Genomic DNA, 19,907 nt, shown 5'->3' on the forward strand with positions numbered 1-19,907 from the left:
TTCTCTCCCCCCCCCCAACCCCGTAACTCTGCCCTGTAAGTCCCAGCTTCATTGTTTGCTTCTCAAGGAATGCTTTACAATACATGACATGTAATTCTCCCTATTTTACAGCAACTTCTCGGAAGGCACAGGGCTTGCCTGGTCACCAACAGGCAGGGCTGGGATCAGTAGCATCCTTTCTGCTCCTGTCTGTTTCTGACCATGGCCCTGCACTGGGCTGGGTGGCCAACCCAGCCTAGAGTGAGTGCCCAGGGTAAAGCCAGTACCATGGAAATTCTGAATTCTGGATTTTAATGGCAGTAAGCCACTCTCCAAGTCACTCTTAACTAGAAGCACCAGTGGTTTTCTGTCGTGACCCTGCCCTATTCCATCTCCCTCTAGAACAGCTGTTCTAGAAGAACGACTGTATGAAACACACTAAAGCAGGGTCACAGAGGGAAATATTTGGTTCCCTGGATACAGTGCCAAGTGCTGGGTGAGATTTCCTCTCACAAGACACATCCTCTGCCATGCAGGCAGAAGGGCGGTGTGCTTGGGATAGAGCAGAAGCAGAAGTGAAAGGAACTTGCTGACATGGCGCAAAAAGCATGTGTTCAATTTGCCTGTGAATGGAAAAGCTGGAGGCACCCCCACCACCCTGCCGCCACTACCAGTGTTTTAAGGTCACCTGTGACCTCTTTCAACAGAACAGATTCTAGAATGCCAGCAGCACAGCTGGGAGGAATCTGGCAGTCAGGCAAGGGAATCAGAGCATCCTCTTGTATACCTTGGCTTTGTCCTCTGTGTGTGTGTGTGTGTGTGTGTGTGTGTGTTTAAGATTTATTGATTTTTATTGGAAAGTCAGAAATACAGAGAGGAGAGACAGAGAGGAAGATCTTCCGTCCGATGATTCACTCCCCAAGTGAGCCTCAATGAATGGAGCTGAGCCAATCTGAAGCCAGGAACCAGGAGCTCTTCTGGGTCTCCCATACGGGTGCAGGGTCCCAATACATTGGGCTGTCCTCGACTGCTTTCCCACGCCACAAGCAGGGAGCTGGATGGGAAGCAGGGCTGCCGAGATTAGAACCGGTGCCCATATGGGATCCTGCCACATGCAAAGTGAGGACTCTAACCACTGTGCTATCGCACTGGGCCCTAATGGGTGTTTTTGACAAAGGAGTCACTCAGTTGCTAATGGAACCATCGCAGTAGAAATGGGTAGGAGACTCACAAAGGGACCACAGATGGAAATTCACGTATTCATTCGTTCATTACTCAAATATACATCAGTAGTGTAGGTACTATTTTGAGGGGCTGAGTAAACTACTAAATGAGATCAATCCTGCCTTCTGGAATTTATATTCTATTGACAAAGGAACCAGGAGGCAAATGACTAAGCATTTGCTGTGAATACTAGGGTCAGGAGAACCCTACCGTGAACTTGGCCATTGGGCATTTTTGGAAGTAGAATAATAGATGACAATACTTACCTTTTATGTCAGCCTGTGTTAGCTAGATTCCATGCCCAATGTGCACTATCCTATTGGTAATTATTGTTAACCTCATTATAAAGATTTAAAACAATAGTCCCGAAATATTTAAACTGGACATTGAACACAGTTCTGGCTAAATACAACACCTGTGTTCTTTCATCTTAATCATCTGGACACAGTGGTCTCAACATCCCGAAAAAGTGTTTTAAACATCACGCCTTGAATTCTTTTCTTCCCCTGAACTTCCCAATAGTTTATTGGGTGCCTGTTTCACAGCCAGTTCTCTCAGGAAAGGTCACTGATCTTTGGCATTTGTCAGTTTCTGGGATGTAAATATCCTCACCTGGAAGCATGCACTGAGCTGGGATGAGATGAGCAGTCCTATGTCCTTGAATATAAAAGGTCTTCAAAATGTTTGTGAAGGCTGAGATGGCTGCGTCCTGTGTCAGAGTACCTAAGACCAACTGTTGGCTCAGCTTCCAGCTCCAGCTTCCTGCTAGTGCAGACCGTGGAAAATGGCGCCCTTTTTGGATCTCTGCCATGCTGGTGGGAGACCCTGTTGAGTTCCTGGGTCCCGGCTTCAGCATGGTCCAGCACTGACTATTGCAAGCATTTAGGGAGGAAACCAGCATATATGAGACCTTTACCTCCATGTGTGTGTCTTTGAAATAAATTTAAAATATTTTTTAAAAGAGTTAATGGTATGCATTTTCTACAAACTTTTTTAAAAAGAAGTATTGCCTTTCAGTTTAAAAAATAATCAATTTTGTCCTTATAGGCTCACTGTTACTCAGATTCGGAAGACATAAACAACACCAAAAGTAGAGAAAAGAGGGAAAATGTAGTAAAATGATTGAAAAGTGTTGAGAATTGAGCTTTGTTACCTTTGTTTTTAGGATAATTTACATAATGGTATGGTTATTTCTTTTTTGTTGGGAAGATAGATTTATGGAGAAGAGGGCAGATCTTCCATTCACTGGATCACTCCCCAGTGCCCACAACAGTCAGAACTGAGTAGGAGCCTGGAACTTCTTCCGGGTCTCCCACAGAGATGCAGGGACCCCTAAGGTTTTGGGCCATCCTCTGCTTCTTTTCCAGGCCATAAGCAGGGAGCTGGATGGGAAGCGAGGCTGCCAGGACATGAACAGGTGGCCATAGGGGATGCTGGCACCTGCAGATAGAGAATTCACTTGTTGAGCCACTGCACTGGCCTCTAATGGCCATGCCTAAGGACTAACTTTAAAGTGCAGCATTAAGAGCTCATGGTCTGGTAACAGCCACCTTTACTATCCCACTTACAATCGCAAAGGATTCTTTGCTTTTTGTGTGGCTTGGTGCTTGCCAAGAAACTTTTTTTTGCCTCCTTTTTCATATTTCTGTCTACTACTTGACCTGTGGCCTTGAGGGTTTTTTTGTTTTGTTTCGATTTTGTTTTGTTTGGTTTTGGATTTCATTCCAGCCTCGAAGAGTGTCTGAATCCCACTTGAAAACACAACCTGCTAAGGGGTCAAAGATGTTTGTGACCAAAATGAAAGAACACTTTTAAAATGCCATGGGAAAATGGACTTAACATGGTAAGATTGGATCTGGCACAATAACCTAGTGGCTAAATCCTCACCTTGCATCTGCTGGAATCCCATATAGGCACCAATTCATATCCCGGCTGTCAGCTTCCCACAACTCACTGCTTGTGGCCTGAGAAGGCAAAGCAGTAGAGGATGACCCAAAGTCTTGGGACCCTGCACCTGTGTGGAAGACCAGGAAGAAGCTCCTAGCTTCGGATCAGCTCAGCTCCAGCTGTTGTCGTCAAATGGAGAGTAAACCAGCAGACAGATCTCTCTCTCTGTATATCTGCCTTTTCAATAAAAATAAATAAATTTTTATTTTAAAGTAAAGAAGAGTAAGATTATTTTGGTGGCAAAAAAAAAAAAAAAAATTTGAAACCCCTGTATGTTAAGGATCTTCAGAAAATATGCACCTGGGCCCGGCACAGTAGTCTATCAGTTGAAGTCCTCACCTACCTTCTATGCACCAGAATCCCATATGGGTGCTGATTCTAATCCCGGTGGCCCCACTTCCCATCCAGCTCCCTGCTTGTGGCCTGGGAAAGCAGTGGAGGAAGGCTCAAGACATTGGGACCCTGCATCCATGTGAGAGACCTGGGAGAAGCTCCTGGCTCCTGGCTTCAGTTGGGCTCAGCTAGGCCATTGAGGCCACTTGGGGAGTGACTCATCGGATGGAAGATCTCCCTGTCTCTCCTCTTCTCTGTATATCTGACTTTCCAACAATAAATAAAAATATAAATCTATTTTTAAGAAGAAATATAAAAAACAAAAAAAAGAAAATAGGCACCTTCCATTTCATAGACAATATGTATGATTGTATGATGAAAAAAAACTATGAATAGTCTTCAAAAAATTTCTGCACCAAAATAAACCTCTTTTAATCCCATTTTTCAATGGCCTTTGTGGAATGCCCTCAATATGGATTGAGGAAGAATGTTGCTTGTATAATGGCACAAAAAGTAATGGACATTGAAGTTAGGAATTTTTCTGTGTGTTTCTAGTAAGTCTGACTTTTCTGCTTTCACAGTTTGGCAATGTTTTTTTTGTTGTTGTTGTTGTTTTAATCTCAACCCAGATTTCACATTCTACCAATTAGAGACAGGCGAGGGCTCGGGACCTAATAGAATCAGTGTGTATGAAGGGATTTCAAAAGTTTGTGGGAAATAGATTCAAAAGATATGTCTACTTTTGGTACAAAAACATTTTGAAATCCATTCCTTATTTTTCATAATGCACATTTTCCGTGAACTTCTTTAAGACCCCTCACATTAATTATTAACCTCCTAAGGGCTTGATTTAGTCTCTGCTTCTACATGGATCACAGAAAACAAAGAGACTTTGAAAAGCGTAAATCAAAGACATCCTAATAGAGTTAATGAAGAAGGGAAACACGGCAACTCTCACAATAAGTGTGTTGAATCAGATTTTCTAATTAATTTTCATTCATTCCTAAGTTCCCACAGCAATCAATGCATGTGATGTGTTTGCTGTGTGGTGTTTGTTTTATATTCAACCCAGGATCTCCAAATGTTACAAGGTGAACAAATCAGACCTAGAATATCTTGAAATTACAAGCACTGCCGTTTATTTTTTAAAATCCCTTCACCGGAGCTTTTGTGCTTGTTTTCGAAGTTTTTGAAAAATGCAAGACTTTTTGCTTCTTCCTACTGGCTGCTTTTCACAGGAAAAGGGAAAACTGACAGTTGGCAAAGCAAAAAGTTTCCAACCACAGGGTGTCTGCTACTTGCATAATCACGAAAGCCCAAATTTCCATCTTCTGCAAGGCAAGCTGGAGAACTTTATTTTGGGTGAGTCTGAACTGCAGGCAAAAACGAACTTCACCTCCAGCCCATGGGCCATGCTGTCAGCTTCTCTTTCTTCAGTTTTTGAGACTTTCCCTGTATTTAGCATCTGTACTCTCTTCTCTTATTATTTATTTATTTATTTATTTATAACTCATTGATAATGTATCATGGCACCTAAAAATACAGCCAGATAGGGCCCGGCAGCGTGGCCTAGCGGTTAAAGTCCTCGCCTTGAATGTCCCGGGATCCCATATGGGCGCCGGTTCTAATCCCGGCAGCTCCACTTCCCATCCAGCTCCCTGCTTGTGGCCTGGGAAAAGCAGTTGAGGACGGCCCAATGCTTTGGGACCCTGCACCCGCGTGGGAGACCTGGAAGAGGTTCCTGGTTCCCGGCTTCGGATCGGCGCGCATCGGCCCGTTGCGGCTCACTTGGGGAGTGAATCATCGGATGGAAGATCTTCCTCTCTGTCTCTCCTCCTCTGTGTATATCTGGCTGTAATAAAATGAATAAATCTTTAAAAAAAAATACAGCCAGATAACTGGATTTCAATATAGAAGAAAGTTCTCTGTGCAGAAGAAAGGCAGAAACATCCTGTATGGTTTTCTGAAAACAAACATTTGACAGCCTGCCTTCAGTGCCTATCATGGGCTTCTAACCAGAAAAGTGCAGTTGGAGGGTTTGTATCGAGAAGCATTCCTGGAAGAATGGAGTCCAGATATGTAGTTTGGTGCAAAAAGTATTTTTGAGGTCTCTGCATGGTGTTTTCCTACTATACCTTTGTTCACGGTGCTCAAGAAGGTTCTCTGTATCTTGTTTTTTCCTCTGATGTCATTTGGTGAGCTCCTTGTGGAGCTTGGCTCAGGCTGTGTGAGCTGGGAATGCAGTGTAAGCTCTTCGCTCAGCCTGTTAGCACATGGTAATTGTGCTCACACAGTAGTTGTGAAAATCCAATGGATAAAACTCGTGTTGAAGCGCGTAGCACAGAAAGCCATCGGCACACATTAATTTTCACTTTGTGTAGGTAAAAGAAAATGTAGTCTGGCCTGTGACACAGCATGGTTAAAGCCAGATAAAGGGCTCCCAGTTTGGGGCAAACAGGCAGCCCTGAGTGTTGCTTTGGAGTTAGTCTGCTGATTGTCACCAGGAAATCACAATGGAATGAATTTTGCAGCTCTTGGGTTGTCAGCCCTGTCCATGATTTAAGAAGTGAATGGGTTTTCAACTTAGATATGGTAGCTTAGCCTCTTAAGTATCCTGAGCTTTTATTGTTATTGTTTGGGGGACACAATAGTGGTGGTGGATAACCTCTTTTGAAAGCTATTTATTTATTTATTTGAAATACAGAGAGACAGAAGAAATCTCACAGAGAGAGGTCTTACATTTGCTGGCATTATCCAAATGACCGCAACAGCAACTCAGAGATTCATTCGGGTTTCCCATGTGGCTGACAGGGACCCAAGCCCTTGAAACATCCTCTGCTACTTTCCCAGGCCCGTCGGCATGAAGTTGGATTGGAAGTGGAGCAGCCAAGGCTTGAACTGGCACTCCAGCATGGAAGGCCAGCACCACAATAACAGCTTAACCCACTGTACCACACCACCAACTCTTCCTGCCCTAAATATTACTTAACTACTTAAGTAATATTCATGCTTAGCAGACTGGCATCAACAACTTACAAATCATTTGCTCGAATTATGTAGTATGGTGAACTTGACGACTACAGGATCTTCAAAAAGCTCGTGGAAAATGTGTATTATATAAAGAAAGAAACTATGCAGGGATTTCAAAAGATCTTACACCAAAAATAAACTTTTATTTTAATATTTTTATGACCTTTTTAAAAATAATGCTTAGTTATTCATTTTATTTGAAAACCAGAAAGAGACAGAGATCTTCCATCTGCTGCTTTACTCCCCGAAATGGCCCACAATAGCCAGGGCTAGGCCAGCCCAAAGCCAGAAGCCACAACTCCCTCTGGATCTCTCAGATGGGTAGCAAGGACCCAAGTACTTCAGCCATCACCCATGGCCTGCCGAATTGTGTTAGTAGGAAGCTGGATGGGGAAGGAAGCAGCCAGGAATTGAACCGGCACTCCAAGGATGCAGGCATCCAAGTGCTGGTTAACCTGATGTACCACAATCCCACCTGCACAAACTTTGTGAAGTACCCTCATCCATGCTGTGCCAAGCATGTAACACAGACCCTAAGAGCTATTCTATGATCATCAAAAGTGGAATGAATGGGGCCCGACATGGTGGCCTAGTGGCTAAAGTCCTTGTGTTGAATGCACCAGAATCCCATATGGGTGCTGATTCTAATCCCGGTGGCCCCACTTCCCATCCAGCTCCCTGCTTGTGGCCTGGGAAAGCAGTGAAGAACGGCTCAAGACATTGGGACCCTGCACCCGTGTGGAAGACCTAGAAGAAGCTCCTGGCTCCCAGCTTCAGATCGGTTCAGCTAGGCCATTGAGGCCACTTGGGGAGTGACTCATTGGATGGAAGATCTTCCTCTCTGTCTCTCCTCTCTGTATATCTGACTTTCCAATAAAAATCATTAAATGTTAAAAAAAAAAAAAACTTTAAAAAAAATGTAATGAATGTGTTAGTGGCAATGTGTTATCATCTGATCCTTGGAGGTAGGTTTTGGGTCCAAACTACTGTAATAAAAAAGACAAAGCTAAGTGACAATGATTCTTATTCCCATTTCTTAGGGGGTAAAAAGTGAGATTTTAAAAAATTAAAAAAAATAAAAAAATAAAATAAAATAAGTGAGATTTAGAGAGATACTGGAATGTTCAGACCCCAGAGCTAAGGCACAAATACAAGCATAGTGACTCTAAATCCTATGCATGTCTCATTGGCACCAGTTAATGTCTCCTGACGGCCTTCAGCTCCAGAGTTCGTAAATGGTTCTGTTGTTTCTTTCCTCCATTGCAACTTGACTTCTCTTTTCAGCAGCTTTATGATAGCAGGCTAGCATCTGATAATGCCATCCCCAGAGAATGTCTGCCCAGAGCTGGCTGGAATTGATTGGTAGGAATGTATGTCACCCACTGGCTAGCCTTTCTTGTTTGCTTTCCTTTAGTGTCTGCCAGGCAGAGAGGAGCCTGCTGTTGAATGCTAAGATCCAGAATACTGGGTTAGCCCTCCAGGCTCCTCTGGAAGCCACCTGACAAGAGCTGTGGTCCAATCGAAGTTTTCTCCATCAATTTCTTCATTTCTTGAGCTTCCTGGATAGGGAGAAGTGCATTTTACACATGTCCTATATTCTAGTTCTTTCTATTCTGCATTTCAGAGCCCCCCCCCTTTTTTTTTCTGTCATCTGAAGAACTTTGTTAATAGCTTTTTCTCGTTAGCAGTGTTCTCTGGAGCAGTGACAACCCAGAATGATTTTGTTCCTCAGGGGATTTTTGACTGTGTTGTTTGGTGTCACAATGAGGGATGACACACAGTGGGGAGAGATAAGGAGTGATGCCTGTAAGGCACAGGGCTGTGCCCAGCATAAATGTCAGTCATGTTGAGGTTTCCTGACAGAGTGGCCTGGTTGGTGTCAGCTGCTGTTGCATATTAGCACCGAGGGCAGTCCCTGAGCCTGGAAAGAACTCAGCAAATACTAGCTGAAGGGATGTACGCACACGTGATCCAGCATCTTTCCACACTGAATTAATGATATTGTGTGCTAAACCCCATCTTAAGCCCAGAGTAATCTTAGGCCCAGAATAACTGAAAAAATAGCATTTCGCATGCCAAATGTCCGTAGAAGCATGAGAGAGCCAGAGAAGCAGCCCGATAGGTGAAGATCAGTGAAAACAAATAGTAGTCATAGGCACCCTGTTCAGCCCTGCCCCTTTTTCTTTAATGAGAGCCCGGAGAAGGCCCAGGGATGGTGAGTGCAAGAACCTGGCTCTGCTTCTGTTCTTTCTCAAAGCAGCCTATTCTATTTTGTTGAATCTAGAGCCCTCTTTTCCAGAACAGTGTTGTCCTTTGCCCTCAGAATGTTTTGTTGAATGCCTAACTTCTGTAGGATTTCAAATGTAAGATAGCAGATACAAAATACTTAGGAGCAGAAGTGGTGTAACTGAACAGTTCAGAACCCAAATTCTGGATCCAAAACACCTGGCTTTGACTTCCCCTCCTTCCAGCTCTGAGACTTTGTGGGACAAGGCCATTCATTGACCTTTTCTCATCCACAAAATGAGGCTGGATATGGAATCTACCTCCCAATGTTATGAAAATTAATCTCAATGGCCCAGTTAAGTATAAGAACTTGGGATGGTGCCCGGCACATGATCAGCAGCTATGACTGTTTTTAAACTTTTTATTCCTAAAGCAGATAACTCAAGTACTCAATTTCGTCTTTGGCAAACTGAATTCTCCCCTTCTCTCTTATTCTACCACCTTACCCACCCACTCATTTATTCCTTTGTGTCTTTTACACTGCTTGTCTTTCTTCCTCTCTCACTGTCTCTCTCTCTCTCTCTCTCTCTCTCCCCTCCACTTTCAGTGCACCTGCAAGGAAATCACCCCAATCCTACCCTGGCAGACTGTGAGATTCCACCCCTCATCATGGCAGTACTGCCATTTAAGAACCAGCTTCACATGGCTGCGCTTTTGCTGTTGTCCTCAGTAATGTCTAAATAACAACACTTCCCACCCCCTGGGGTTGTTGTCAGTATGCAACAGGCACATACAAACGTGAAGTGCCCAGCACTCATGTAACGTAAAGAAGATGCTTAACAGAAAGCTCAGAGAGTTGCGTATTGGCTGTTCCAAAAGAAGTGCCCAGAGACTCCATGTACGGAGGGCAGATTCGGCCTTGAAAGAACTTGAAGGAAAATCACAGCGGAGTCCATTTGGAGACATCTGTGTCATTCTCTGAACACGGTGTCAATCGCTCATATTCACTCAACACCCAGCAATGATATAAAGGGGCCCTGTTCAACTGGGATTGACATCATTTGGGTGAAACATAAAACTCCGTCCACTCAATAGATCCCAGAGTGAGAATGTCCTAGATGCATCCTCCTCCCTCTCTCTGATTCCTCCAGAATATCCCATCTGATGAGAAACTCAATAGGTACAAGATCTGTTTAGGGGGAGTATCAGTTTTTCTGGGCCAAGATTTGGGATCTGTCATTTTGGATTCTCCTGTCAACTGAAACCATCTGTGACTGTGCCTCAGCTTAACAGCTCTTGATTCTGAGCAGGAGGTCCTTAGCTTGCAAATCCGGACAGACCCTTTGTTTACCCTGTATTGGGCCATGGAGATATAGTAGGGAACAAAGCAGTCAAGGCCAGCTTCCCCCAGGAACCCTCACATTAATTGTAAAAGACAGAGAAAGGTAAGCAAACAAATAAATAAGAAATAATAGCTGTCAAGGAAAATAAAGCAGCGTTACGTGGTAGAGAGAACCCACGCTCCTCCTTAGACTGAAGACAAGGAAGATGTCCCTGAAATGCCCTTGTGTGATGTAAGATCTGAAAGAGGTGAAATCAGCCCAGTCGTGTGAGGACCTGGGAGCAGCATTCTGGGCAGAGGGGATGGTATATGCGAGCCCCAACCAGGAAGAAAGGAAGAAGGACTTACATTGAGCAAGAAAGGAAGGCCAGCGTGGCTGCTGTGTTAGGGCCAAGGCAGATGCTATAGAAATAGGGGTGAGGTGTTGGATCACCTGGACAAGGTCAGCGAGAGTAAGATGACAGATCCTCCACTGGGTGGCGTGAGACGCCAGGAGACAATTGCTCAGCAAAGACTTGAAGAGATTCAGCAGGTATGTGGAAGGCCTGGCTCCCGTTGCCCAGTGGAGCTCCACCATCGCAGGGCACCATGGAGAGTGTGGAACTGGGCGTGAGCGCTGGTCTTGCACACATCCACGTGGCTGCATGGATTCTGGGTGGGTCTTCCCGTGAAAGCACAGAAGTCACTATATCTGTGAAGGAGGCTTTCTCATGCAAAGCTTTCAGGAAAGTCCAAAAGGGAAGGGGACAGAGAGACAGCAAAAACAAGACTAACTGCTTCCTGACCACGCTTTCCTACTTCTGTGTTCCAAAGAACAACTAAAGCAGAATCCAATCGGGCTGAACTTCTGGTTGTTTCTCCTGGTGTTTATTTCCTGTTGGTGTTTATTTCCTGGTTATCCTTTGTGTTTCCACACGGGCCTATCATTGCTTTCCAGTTTCTTACAAACCCACTCTTTTTTTTTTTTAAGATTTATTTATTTTTATTACAAACTCAGATATACAGCGAGGAGAGACAGAGAGGAAGATCTTCCATGCACTGATTTACTTTCCAAGTAAGCACAATGGCCAGAGCTGAGCCAATCTGAAGCCAGGACCCAGGAGCCTCTTCTAGGTCTCCCACAAGGGTGCAGGGTCCCAAGAGTTTGGGCCGTCTTCAAATGCTTTCCCAGGCCATAAGCAGGGAGCTGGATGGGAAGTGGAGCTGCCGGGATTAGAACTGGTGCCCATATGGGATCCTGGTGTGTGTAAAGTGAGTACTTTAACTGCTAGGCTACGGTGCCAGACCCACAAACCCACTCATGTCACTCATCTCCTAAGTCAGGGCCAGGGGTGCAGCCTCATACACACTCGAACCCGACTAAGGGGTGCCCCACTGGAGGGCTGGCCTATAGCCGGTTCTCACTTCCCTGCTGTTCTTCCTCCTTTGACCATCTGACCAGGGACAAAGAGGGACAGACTTCCTATAGCCGTCAGCAGCTGTGTGCTGAGGACCTGCGCTGAGGAGCAAACACAGGGCAGCCACAAACTGAGGTGGGAGCCTTTATCTTACACACACACACACACACACACACACACACACACCTGTCACCTCCAAATTCTTGGGCTCAAGTGGGGAGGAGGAGGTAACTGCAGATGCGTCACGTCTCAGTGGAGGCTGTGAGAGGCTTTCCAAAGAGAATATTTTAAAGATAACATTATTTTATGTGAGGCATTGCTGCTCTCAGCGGCTACAGGCTGGTGGTCAGTTCTGAGGAGCATCAAAGGTGTTCACGGAAAACTGAAATTAAAAGCTAAGGGACATTTCCCATGAACCTTCCGAGGCCCTCTCTGTTCCTTTGACATCTGCGGGGTGCCAACGTTATTCTGTATTTAGAGTCGCATTGTGCTGTGTGGATAGCTCCTTTGAGATACGACGCCTGTAGTTAAAATGAGAAGGGACAGCACTGGGGAAGATGGAGCATCTCTGGAAGGCCACTTTGATTATTTTCCCCCTCATGTTACAACGTTGTTTGGTTCAGTTTTGCTTTTTGATTTTTTAAGAAATCGGCAGTTCGTTTGAAGCAGATGATGTTTATTCCTTGCTCGACTTCGTAGATGTCATTTACACTCAGGACAACAATCGTAAATCCGGCATCCTAAAGCTGTGTGGTTTTGGGATGTCGGTTCATTAGTTTTCTTGTATCTGAAATAAGCCTAGGATTCTTTCTTTCTCTAGATTCCAAACATTAACTGCTTCTTACTCAGCTGATCCTCCCCTTTCCAAACTCACCACCACCACCCCTCCGCCCAAGAATTGCAGTGAAGGGAATTTTCATGCCTGTTTCCTGGTACATTTTTCTCTTTCTCATCCAGTCATCTAATCCATTAAAAATGAACCGGGTGTTTTGTACTTTCCCTTAACTTTTCACCATGCATATTGTGGTATGGTTAAGAACTTGGGTCTGGGTCTGATTCTGCAGGCCATGAAATTTAGTAACCTCTTGGCTCTTGGTTTCGACTGTAAGATTAGAACAGTGAGAGCATATATCTTATGTGAGCCTCACAAAGTTATACCTGGAAAGTGCTGAGTGCCGTAGCTGGAATATAGAATGTGCTCAGAAATAGGCTGATTCGTGTTATGTGAAAGCCCACCTATGTGCCAGGTTCACAGGAGGCACCAGTGACCCTGCTTTGTTTTGTAGGATTTTCCTGTCATGTGCTTGTCTGTTGACTTCTTAACTTTACCTGTCATTTATCTTCTTTAAAATAAGCTAACTGACATTCCTCCCATGAAAACTGTTTATTTTAAATGTGAGAATGTTCAAATTACAGAAGAGATTAGTTGCCAGCCAGTTTCCAAGCAAATAGGAACTGTCTTATTTGTGGACCTCAGTGTCAGGTATCAGATCAAAAGCTGTTAGGGCTTTTTTTTTTTAATGAGGTGCGGAAGGGTTATATAATTTCTACAAGGTAACAGAGCCAATTGTACGGCAGTGTACCCGGCTTAGCCTTCCTGTGCAAGTTAGTTCACTTCTCAGACCTGTTACCTGGTGCTTTAAAAAGTATATTTTCTTCACAAGGATATTTAAAAGGTAACTGTGCAGCTTAGAAATAATAAAATGAAATTTTAAAATACATAGTACAATTCTGAGCATACACTTGGTGGTCAGTAATGAAGGCTAATTTCTTAAGTTGAGGTTATGTATGTCTGAAAATCCAGGTCTACAGTCATAAAACAGCTGAGAGATACTGCTCATGCTTTTCAGATGAGACCCAAAAATGCCACATGAGTGAACAATGTTGGATGTGTAAAGTTCCTGGTAACATTGCTCGTAACAGCTCAAGACTAGACATAGCCTCGGAGTTTCCGGATGGGAGGTTGGCTAACTTGTTATCTCACTGATTGTTATTGTGATATAGAATATTTCCAAACAAAGAAATGTTACTGTGTTGACATTGCAAAGATCTCCAAGAAATGCTGAATTAAAAAAACAAACAAACAAAACAAAAATAAACAAGAGTCAATGAATGACAAGCATTTGGCCTGGTGGTTGAAGCACAAGTGGGGTGCTCCAGATCCTAACTGCAGCTTTCAGACCTGAAAGGTGGAGGTGATGGTTTAAGCAACTGGTTCCCAGCAACCCATGTGGGAAACCCAGATTGAAACTCTTGCCTTCAGCAGAGTGCAGCCCTAGCTGTTACAGCCATTTGCTGTTGACTCAGATTATGGGAGATCTCTCTTTTTCTTTAGCGCGCTCTCTCTGTATTTCAAATAAATGAAATTTAGTCATAATCTTTCAAAAGAAATAAGCAAAACAGTGCATGTAAGACTCACTTGAGGATGAATATATCCATATACATATTCATATATGTATATGTAGATATACTTCAAAATATTCCATTTACAAAACAATACATACAATATAATATGAAAATGTTGATTTTGAAAATGATTTTTTAAAAGTGGTCTGCAAGGATTTTCTTCAAACTGACAGGGTGATGATTTCCATAGATAAACTGGTTTGCAGAAGGAGTTAATTAAGAGGAAATATTTGCATTCTGTGTGTTATTTAAATATTCAGAAGATTATTTCCTGGTGCTGGTGTTGTGGTTTAACAGGCTAATCCTCCACCTTCAGGCACTGGCATCCGTATAGACACTGATTTGTGACCTGGTTGCTCCACTTCCATTCCAGCTCTCTACTTACGGCATGAGAATGATGTAGAGGATGGCTTAAGTCCTTGGAATCCTGCAATCATGTTGGAGGATGGCTCCTGGCTCCTGCTCTGCTCTGACTCTTGCAACCACTAGGGAGTAAACCAGCAAATGAAAAATCTTTCCCTCTGTCTCTCCTCACTGTAAATCTGCTTCTCCAATAAAAATAAATAAATCTTTTAAAAAAATTATTTCCCAATGTTATAACTTTAAGTGATAAAAAGTTAAAATCAACTAGAAATGTATGGACTAACCTGAACTTGACTATGCATTGTCAGTGAAGGAATGCTAACTAAAAAGTGGTTAAAAGTTTCCCTCTATTTTTGGAAAGTGTTCTGTTTTGTTCTTGTATAAGAATGCATAGATTGTATTCATCAAAATACATCCAGGAATGAAGGAACTTTTCTTTGAAAAGTAAAATATTGATTTGTGGAAAAACATGGTCATTTCCTCTGAGAAAGAGGTTGCTTTTCCTGGTTAATTTCACACATTTGTTTAAACTGGCACTATATTGAGGGGCTTTTGTTTTTCCTTCTTTTCTTCTCTTTTTAAATGCAAGTTAGTGCCCTGCCATAAATCTGTTGATGAACTCGTGAATGAAGCCATTTTTGGCCAAGTGTATCCCATGTGACCTAAGGCATAGAGTGAGTTCAAAGGCCAGCCCTAACATCATGCTTGCTGTCTTTGTCCCCACAGATGACGGAAGGCAGGCACTGCCAGGTGCACCTCCTGGATGACAGGAGACTGGAACTACTGGTGCAGGTAGGTGGTGCCCACCTGAGACAACCTCCCCTCCCCTCCTCCGGCTCCCCGTCTGTGCCTCCTGGTTAGCATTCCTACCACTCACTCCTCTGTGTCTCAATGCCAATGAGAAAAGATCACTTCAAGGTCAGGGCACTTGGTCTGTATGGCAGAGTCATATAGGCTGGTGACATGAATTTGGACTCCTGAGCTCTCGTCTCAGCTGTGACCCTGGGCATGTGGCTCTACTTCTGTGGTCTGCTGGAGGGCAAACTGAGGACCGTAACAATTCCCTGTAAAGGCCATGGTGAGGTGAGAAGCTGCATTCTGCCACTTCCCAGTTCAATGACTGTGCAAGTGAAACATCCAGCTGCACTCACTGTGATCTGCCACATAGCATTTCTCATAGAATTCCAGTAAAGTCAAGCTTGAGAGCATATGTGACTGAAATGTCCTTGTGAAATCCATGGCATGGTATGAGTGTTTTTATTTCCGTTTTCAAGACTACTCTTCCATTCACACAACACCCTGGACCAAGAGTCTTAACTATGGAAGTTCCCACAGACAGACCACACCTATAGCTAAACTAGCATTCTCCTTAGACCAGAACCTAAATTCTTCTCCCTTCTGAGGCTTGTCCCCAGTCACTATGCTTAGACATCAATTAGAGTGAAAATAGTACCGTCAACAGTAGATTCACTAGAGTAGACCTTTTGGTCTAGATGTCTGTCTGCTTCTTTCCTTTTCCTATGTCTTTATTTTCGTTTTTTTAGTCTACCCCAGCAGTTAAGATCCAACCCTCAACCCATCATAATGGGTCTTAATCTGTTTGAGGTTCAAAAGCAAACCCTCTAACATATCCTCCTGTAATCCTCCTGCCCTTCCCATGCCTGTGATACAAAGCCAATGTTAGCTGTCATTCTGAACCTTCTGGCTAAAGCTGAAACCATGCTGCTTCCCCCTCAGGCAGTGCTTCCCAGAAGCTCCTAGACGCTTCTTTTACTTGGGAGTTTAATTTATGATGGTGATGTTCAGTAGACTATATAGAGTTACTCCGTTTTGAGGAATAAAATGCTTGGGTTTGGATTGTGACAGAACTAGGTTCAAATCCCTGCCCTTCCTAAAAGTATTTCGTCAAGCAAGATGCTCCATCTCTCATGGCCTTGGTTGGCTTGTCTGTAAAAGAGAACTTAAAAGCCCTGCGTCATAGAGTTCCTGTAAGGATCCAATGATCTTATGATTTTTATGATTATCGCTTGTTAGTTCTTTCTTAACTATACAGCCTTAGGTCCTGTACCTCCTCAACTGGCCACCACTACACTAAGTTACTTCAGCAGCTTTTTGTAACATCAGAGATAACAAGGGCCGCAAGGCATTTCATAATCTTTGTTGGTCACTAACACCATGCTGTACATGAAACAGCATTTCTTCCAAAATACTAACCTGTAAGGGTATTTCATAAAGTTCATACAGGAGCAACAGTTAAGACTTCCATATCCTACATTGGAGTGCCTGGGTTCGAGTCTGGCTGTGGCTGCTGACTCTGGCTTCCTGCTATGCAGACCCTGAGAGGCAAGGCAGCATGATGACTCAAGTAATTGGATTCCTGCTACTCATATGGGAGACCCTGGTCAGGTGTGCCATTGAAAAGTGAACTAGCAGATGAGAGCTCTGTGTCTTTCTTACCACCTTTCAAAAAAATACAGTTATGAAAAATAGAATTAAAATATTCATGTAAATTTTCAAAATCTGAAACATTTTTCTTGAGTTTTTTGAAGATCCCTAATATTATTACTAAGCATCTTAGAAATTAAATAAATTTGTTGATGCTTTAAAAAAAATCCAGGAGGATGCCGTGGCATGGCTCAATGGCCAAATCCTCGCCTTGTAAGCTCCAGGATCCCAGTAGGAGGCTTGTTCATGTCCTAGCTGCTCCACTTCCCATTCAGCTTCCTGCTTGTGGCCTGGGAAAGCAGTAGAGGATGGCCCAACACCTTGGGACCCTGCACCCGTGTGGGAGACCCGCAGGAAACTCCCGGCTCCTGATTTCTGGCTTCAGATAGGCCCAACTCCAGCCACTGTGGCCATCTGGGGAAGGAACCAGCAGGTGAAGGATCTTTCTCTGTCTCTCTTTCTCTCTGTAACTCTGGCCTGTTTTTCCAATAAAAATAAAGTAAAATAAAATTAAAAATTCAGGACTGGGAGCCAATCTTACTCGCAGCCGAGGCCCTCGTTGGAGGTGGAGGGTCAGAGCCAATTACAGGCAACAATGCTCATTATCAGAGCAGAATGGGCTGTATGGTTTAGTGAACTAGGAAAGCTGAGAAATGCTGTGGAGTGCTCCTGTGTAAATAAAAAGAGGGGAAAAAAACTTTATGAGTGAATAACATTCTCAGCTGAGTCACAAATATGTGAAAAGGAAAATATCTCATTGATATTTCTACTTCCATCTCTTCTTCCCATAGTGCTTAAGGAATGGTCTATACTAGATCAGCCTAATGAAGTGTGGGTAGCAGATACTTAAAAATAAACAAACAAACAAAAGCTGTTTCAAGCTATTTGTGGAAGACAAAGGAAGTAGCAGTAAGAAAGACAGAGACTGAGAGAAGGGAGCAGCCACATTGCTTCTAATCAGATTTTTATTTTTGGCAGCCCAAACTTTTATCACGAGAGTTGCTGGACCTTGTGGCTTCACACTTCAACCTGAAAGAAAAGGAATACTTTGGAATAACATTTATTGATGATACGTAAGTGTTTTAATAACTTTCAATTCTTTACCTTTTGCCTGGACTTCCTACTTGTTGTCACTCATGATTAACAAAAAGGGAAATATGCTCCATGTATTAGACTATGTCTTACTTACATAAAGAATTCTTAATACAAGATGTTTTGCCTGTGACTATTACAAATGGAGGGAAAAAAAGGAATACTGACTGAAGATTAAAAATATTGGGTCCAGCAACGTGAACTAGTGGCTAAAGTCCTCGCCTTGAACATCCCGGGATCCCATATGGGCGCTGGTTCTAATCCCGGCAGCTCTACTTCCCATCCAGCTCCCTGCTTGTGGCCTGGGAAAGCAGTTGAGGACGGTGCAGAGCTTTGGGACTCTGCACCCGTGTGGGAGACCTGGAAGAGGTTCCAGGTTCCCGGCTTCAGATCGGCGTAGCACTGGCCATTGCGGCTCACTTGGGGAGTGAATCATCGGACGGAAGATCTTCCTCTCTGTCTCTCCTCCTCTCTGTATATCTGACTTTGTAATCAAAATAATAAATCTTCAAAAAAAAAGATTAAAAATATTATTCTATCTTCAGATATCATCAAACTAATTGTACATGCTAGTTTAACTTATTATCCATGATAGAATATTTAGTTGTTATTCACTCATGTGTTGAAACTGAATTAATGTTTTGGTGTTAGTGACAAGAAAAAAGACAAATTTCTCACCAATTGATGTCTATAACTTAAGGTGGAATGGGCCTAGGGTTTAAGGTGGCGTTTTTATTATCTTTTTCTTTTACTTCAGTTTTTGCTTTTGTTGTTTCATCAAATTGTTTTCTGCCAGAAATTCAAATTTTCTATGAAATGAGGTAGGGATAATATATCAAAACTAATGCATACGAATTTCAAAATCTTTGGAAGCAAATGTGTTTGGGCTTCCTGGCTATTTCCTATGTTTGTCTATTAGGGTGTGTGTCTGTTTCGTGACGGGCCACCTTGCCTTCCTTATACGTGACTTAATACATATCCAAGGAATTCTTCCTCTTTTTGGAGATCACTTCCAAGGAACTCCTTAAGTTTTCAAGAAAATGTGTATGAAAGCCAAGTACGGCTAAGCAATACCACATTCTTTCCATAACACTTCCAATTTAAGTGGATTTTTGTTCTTCAGTTCTTCCATTTAGCAGGTGTAAAGTCATCTCAGGAAGGCATTCATTCATTTTGTGACACTTTGTGGCTTCTGATTATTTCTATTTCTGAGCAGGCTCTGAGCCTCAGACCTCCTAAAAAAAGTATCAGCAGGCCATAAAGCAGGTTTTAGGAAAACCTAAAAATGTTGATTCTAGACTTCAGAGATTTCTTTTTTTTTTTTTTTTTTTTTTTTTTTTTTTTTGAGATTTCTTGAATAGGGTTCAGCAAAGTAGGAAAAATAATTAAATAAAGTACCTAGGACGTCTCTCACCTCACTCGGATTCCCAGAAGTGTCTGTTCCCCCAATGGGCAGTGGAGAGATCATGTGATGTGACCTCCACTGGGCGAAGCAGCAGGTGTAGATGCCCATGGCACCCCAGCTGCAGCTGCAAAGCCAACACCAGTGCGTGTGGATCAGTGACTCAGCAGGCACCCACACATGGCTTGAATCAGAACGTGAATGAAGTAACAGCAAATAGCATAGGACATAAAACCGTAACTGCATAATAGCTAAGTTATATGGTATAAGTTGTGATTGCTCTAAGAACTGTAATTTAGGGAGAGGTCAAGTAGATTAGAGGTTAAGAACATGAACATTGGAGTAATTTATTCATTCAATAAATATTTCTGGAGTACTCAAAGAGCAGGCATTGTTCTCCAGGGATTCATCTATGAGCAACACACACAAGAACTTGGATGGCAATAGTGTTGTGTAACCAAACAAGCAAACAGAAAGTAAGAAAATACCAGAAATCCTAAATGCACTAAATAACATAAAATAAGGCATGACCCGCAAGAATAGCTGGAGGGGAAGGACTTTTTAGACAACGTGGGCCAGGTAACAAGCAATGGAAAAGAACTAGCTGTGCACCGGTTTAGGGAGGCATTCCCATAAAAGCCTGTGCAAAGGTCCAGCAGTGGGTTGAGATTCACTCTTATGGCTTGTTTTTGAAGAAACAAAAGGTAGATGATAGATAGAT

The 19,907-nt window shown here is 43.1% G+C and overlaps 1 protein-coding gene across 2 annotated transcripts in view; it reads left to right on the forward strand.

Moving 5' to 3' along the window:
• The window catches only part of FRMD4B (FERM domain containing 4B), a 196,963-nt gene that overhangs the window by 43,769 nt on the left and 133,287 nt on the right, over positions 1 to 19,907 (forward strand). For both annotated transcript variants that reach the window (XR_009247327.1, XM_058678496.1), the window contains exons 2-3: positions 14,974 to 15,039; positions 17,671 to 17,765. Coding sequence is in view for 1 of the 2 variants with exons in the window: in XM_058678496.1 (XP_058534479.1) it covers positions 14,974 to 15,039; positions 17,671 to 17,765 (161 nt within the window). In the remaining variant the exon portion in view is untranslated. The remainder of the gene's footprint in view (positions 1 to 14,973; positions 15,040 to 17,670; positions 17,766 to 19,907) is intronic.

This window comes from Ochotona princeps, chromosome 21 (genome assembly GCF_030435755.1).
Source record: "Ochotona princeps isolate mOchPri1 chromosome 21, mOchPri1.hap1, whole genome shotgun sequence".
NCBI classification, from domain to species: domain Eukaryota; kingdom Metazoa; phylum Chordata; class Mammalia; order Lagomorpha; family Ochotonidae; genus Ochotona; species Ochotona princeps.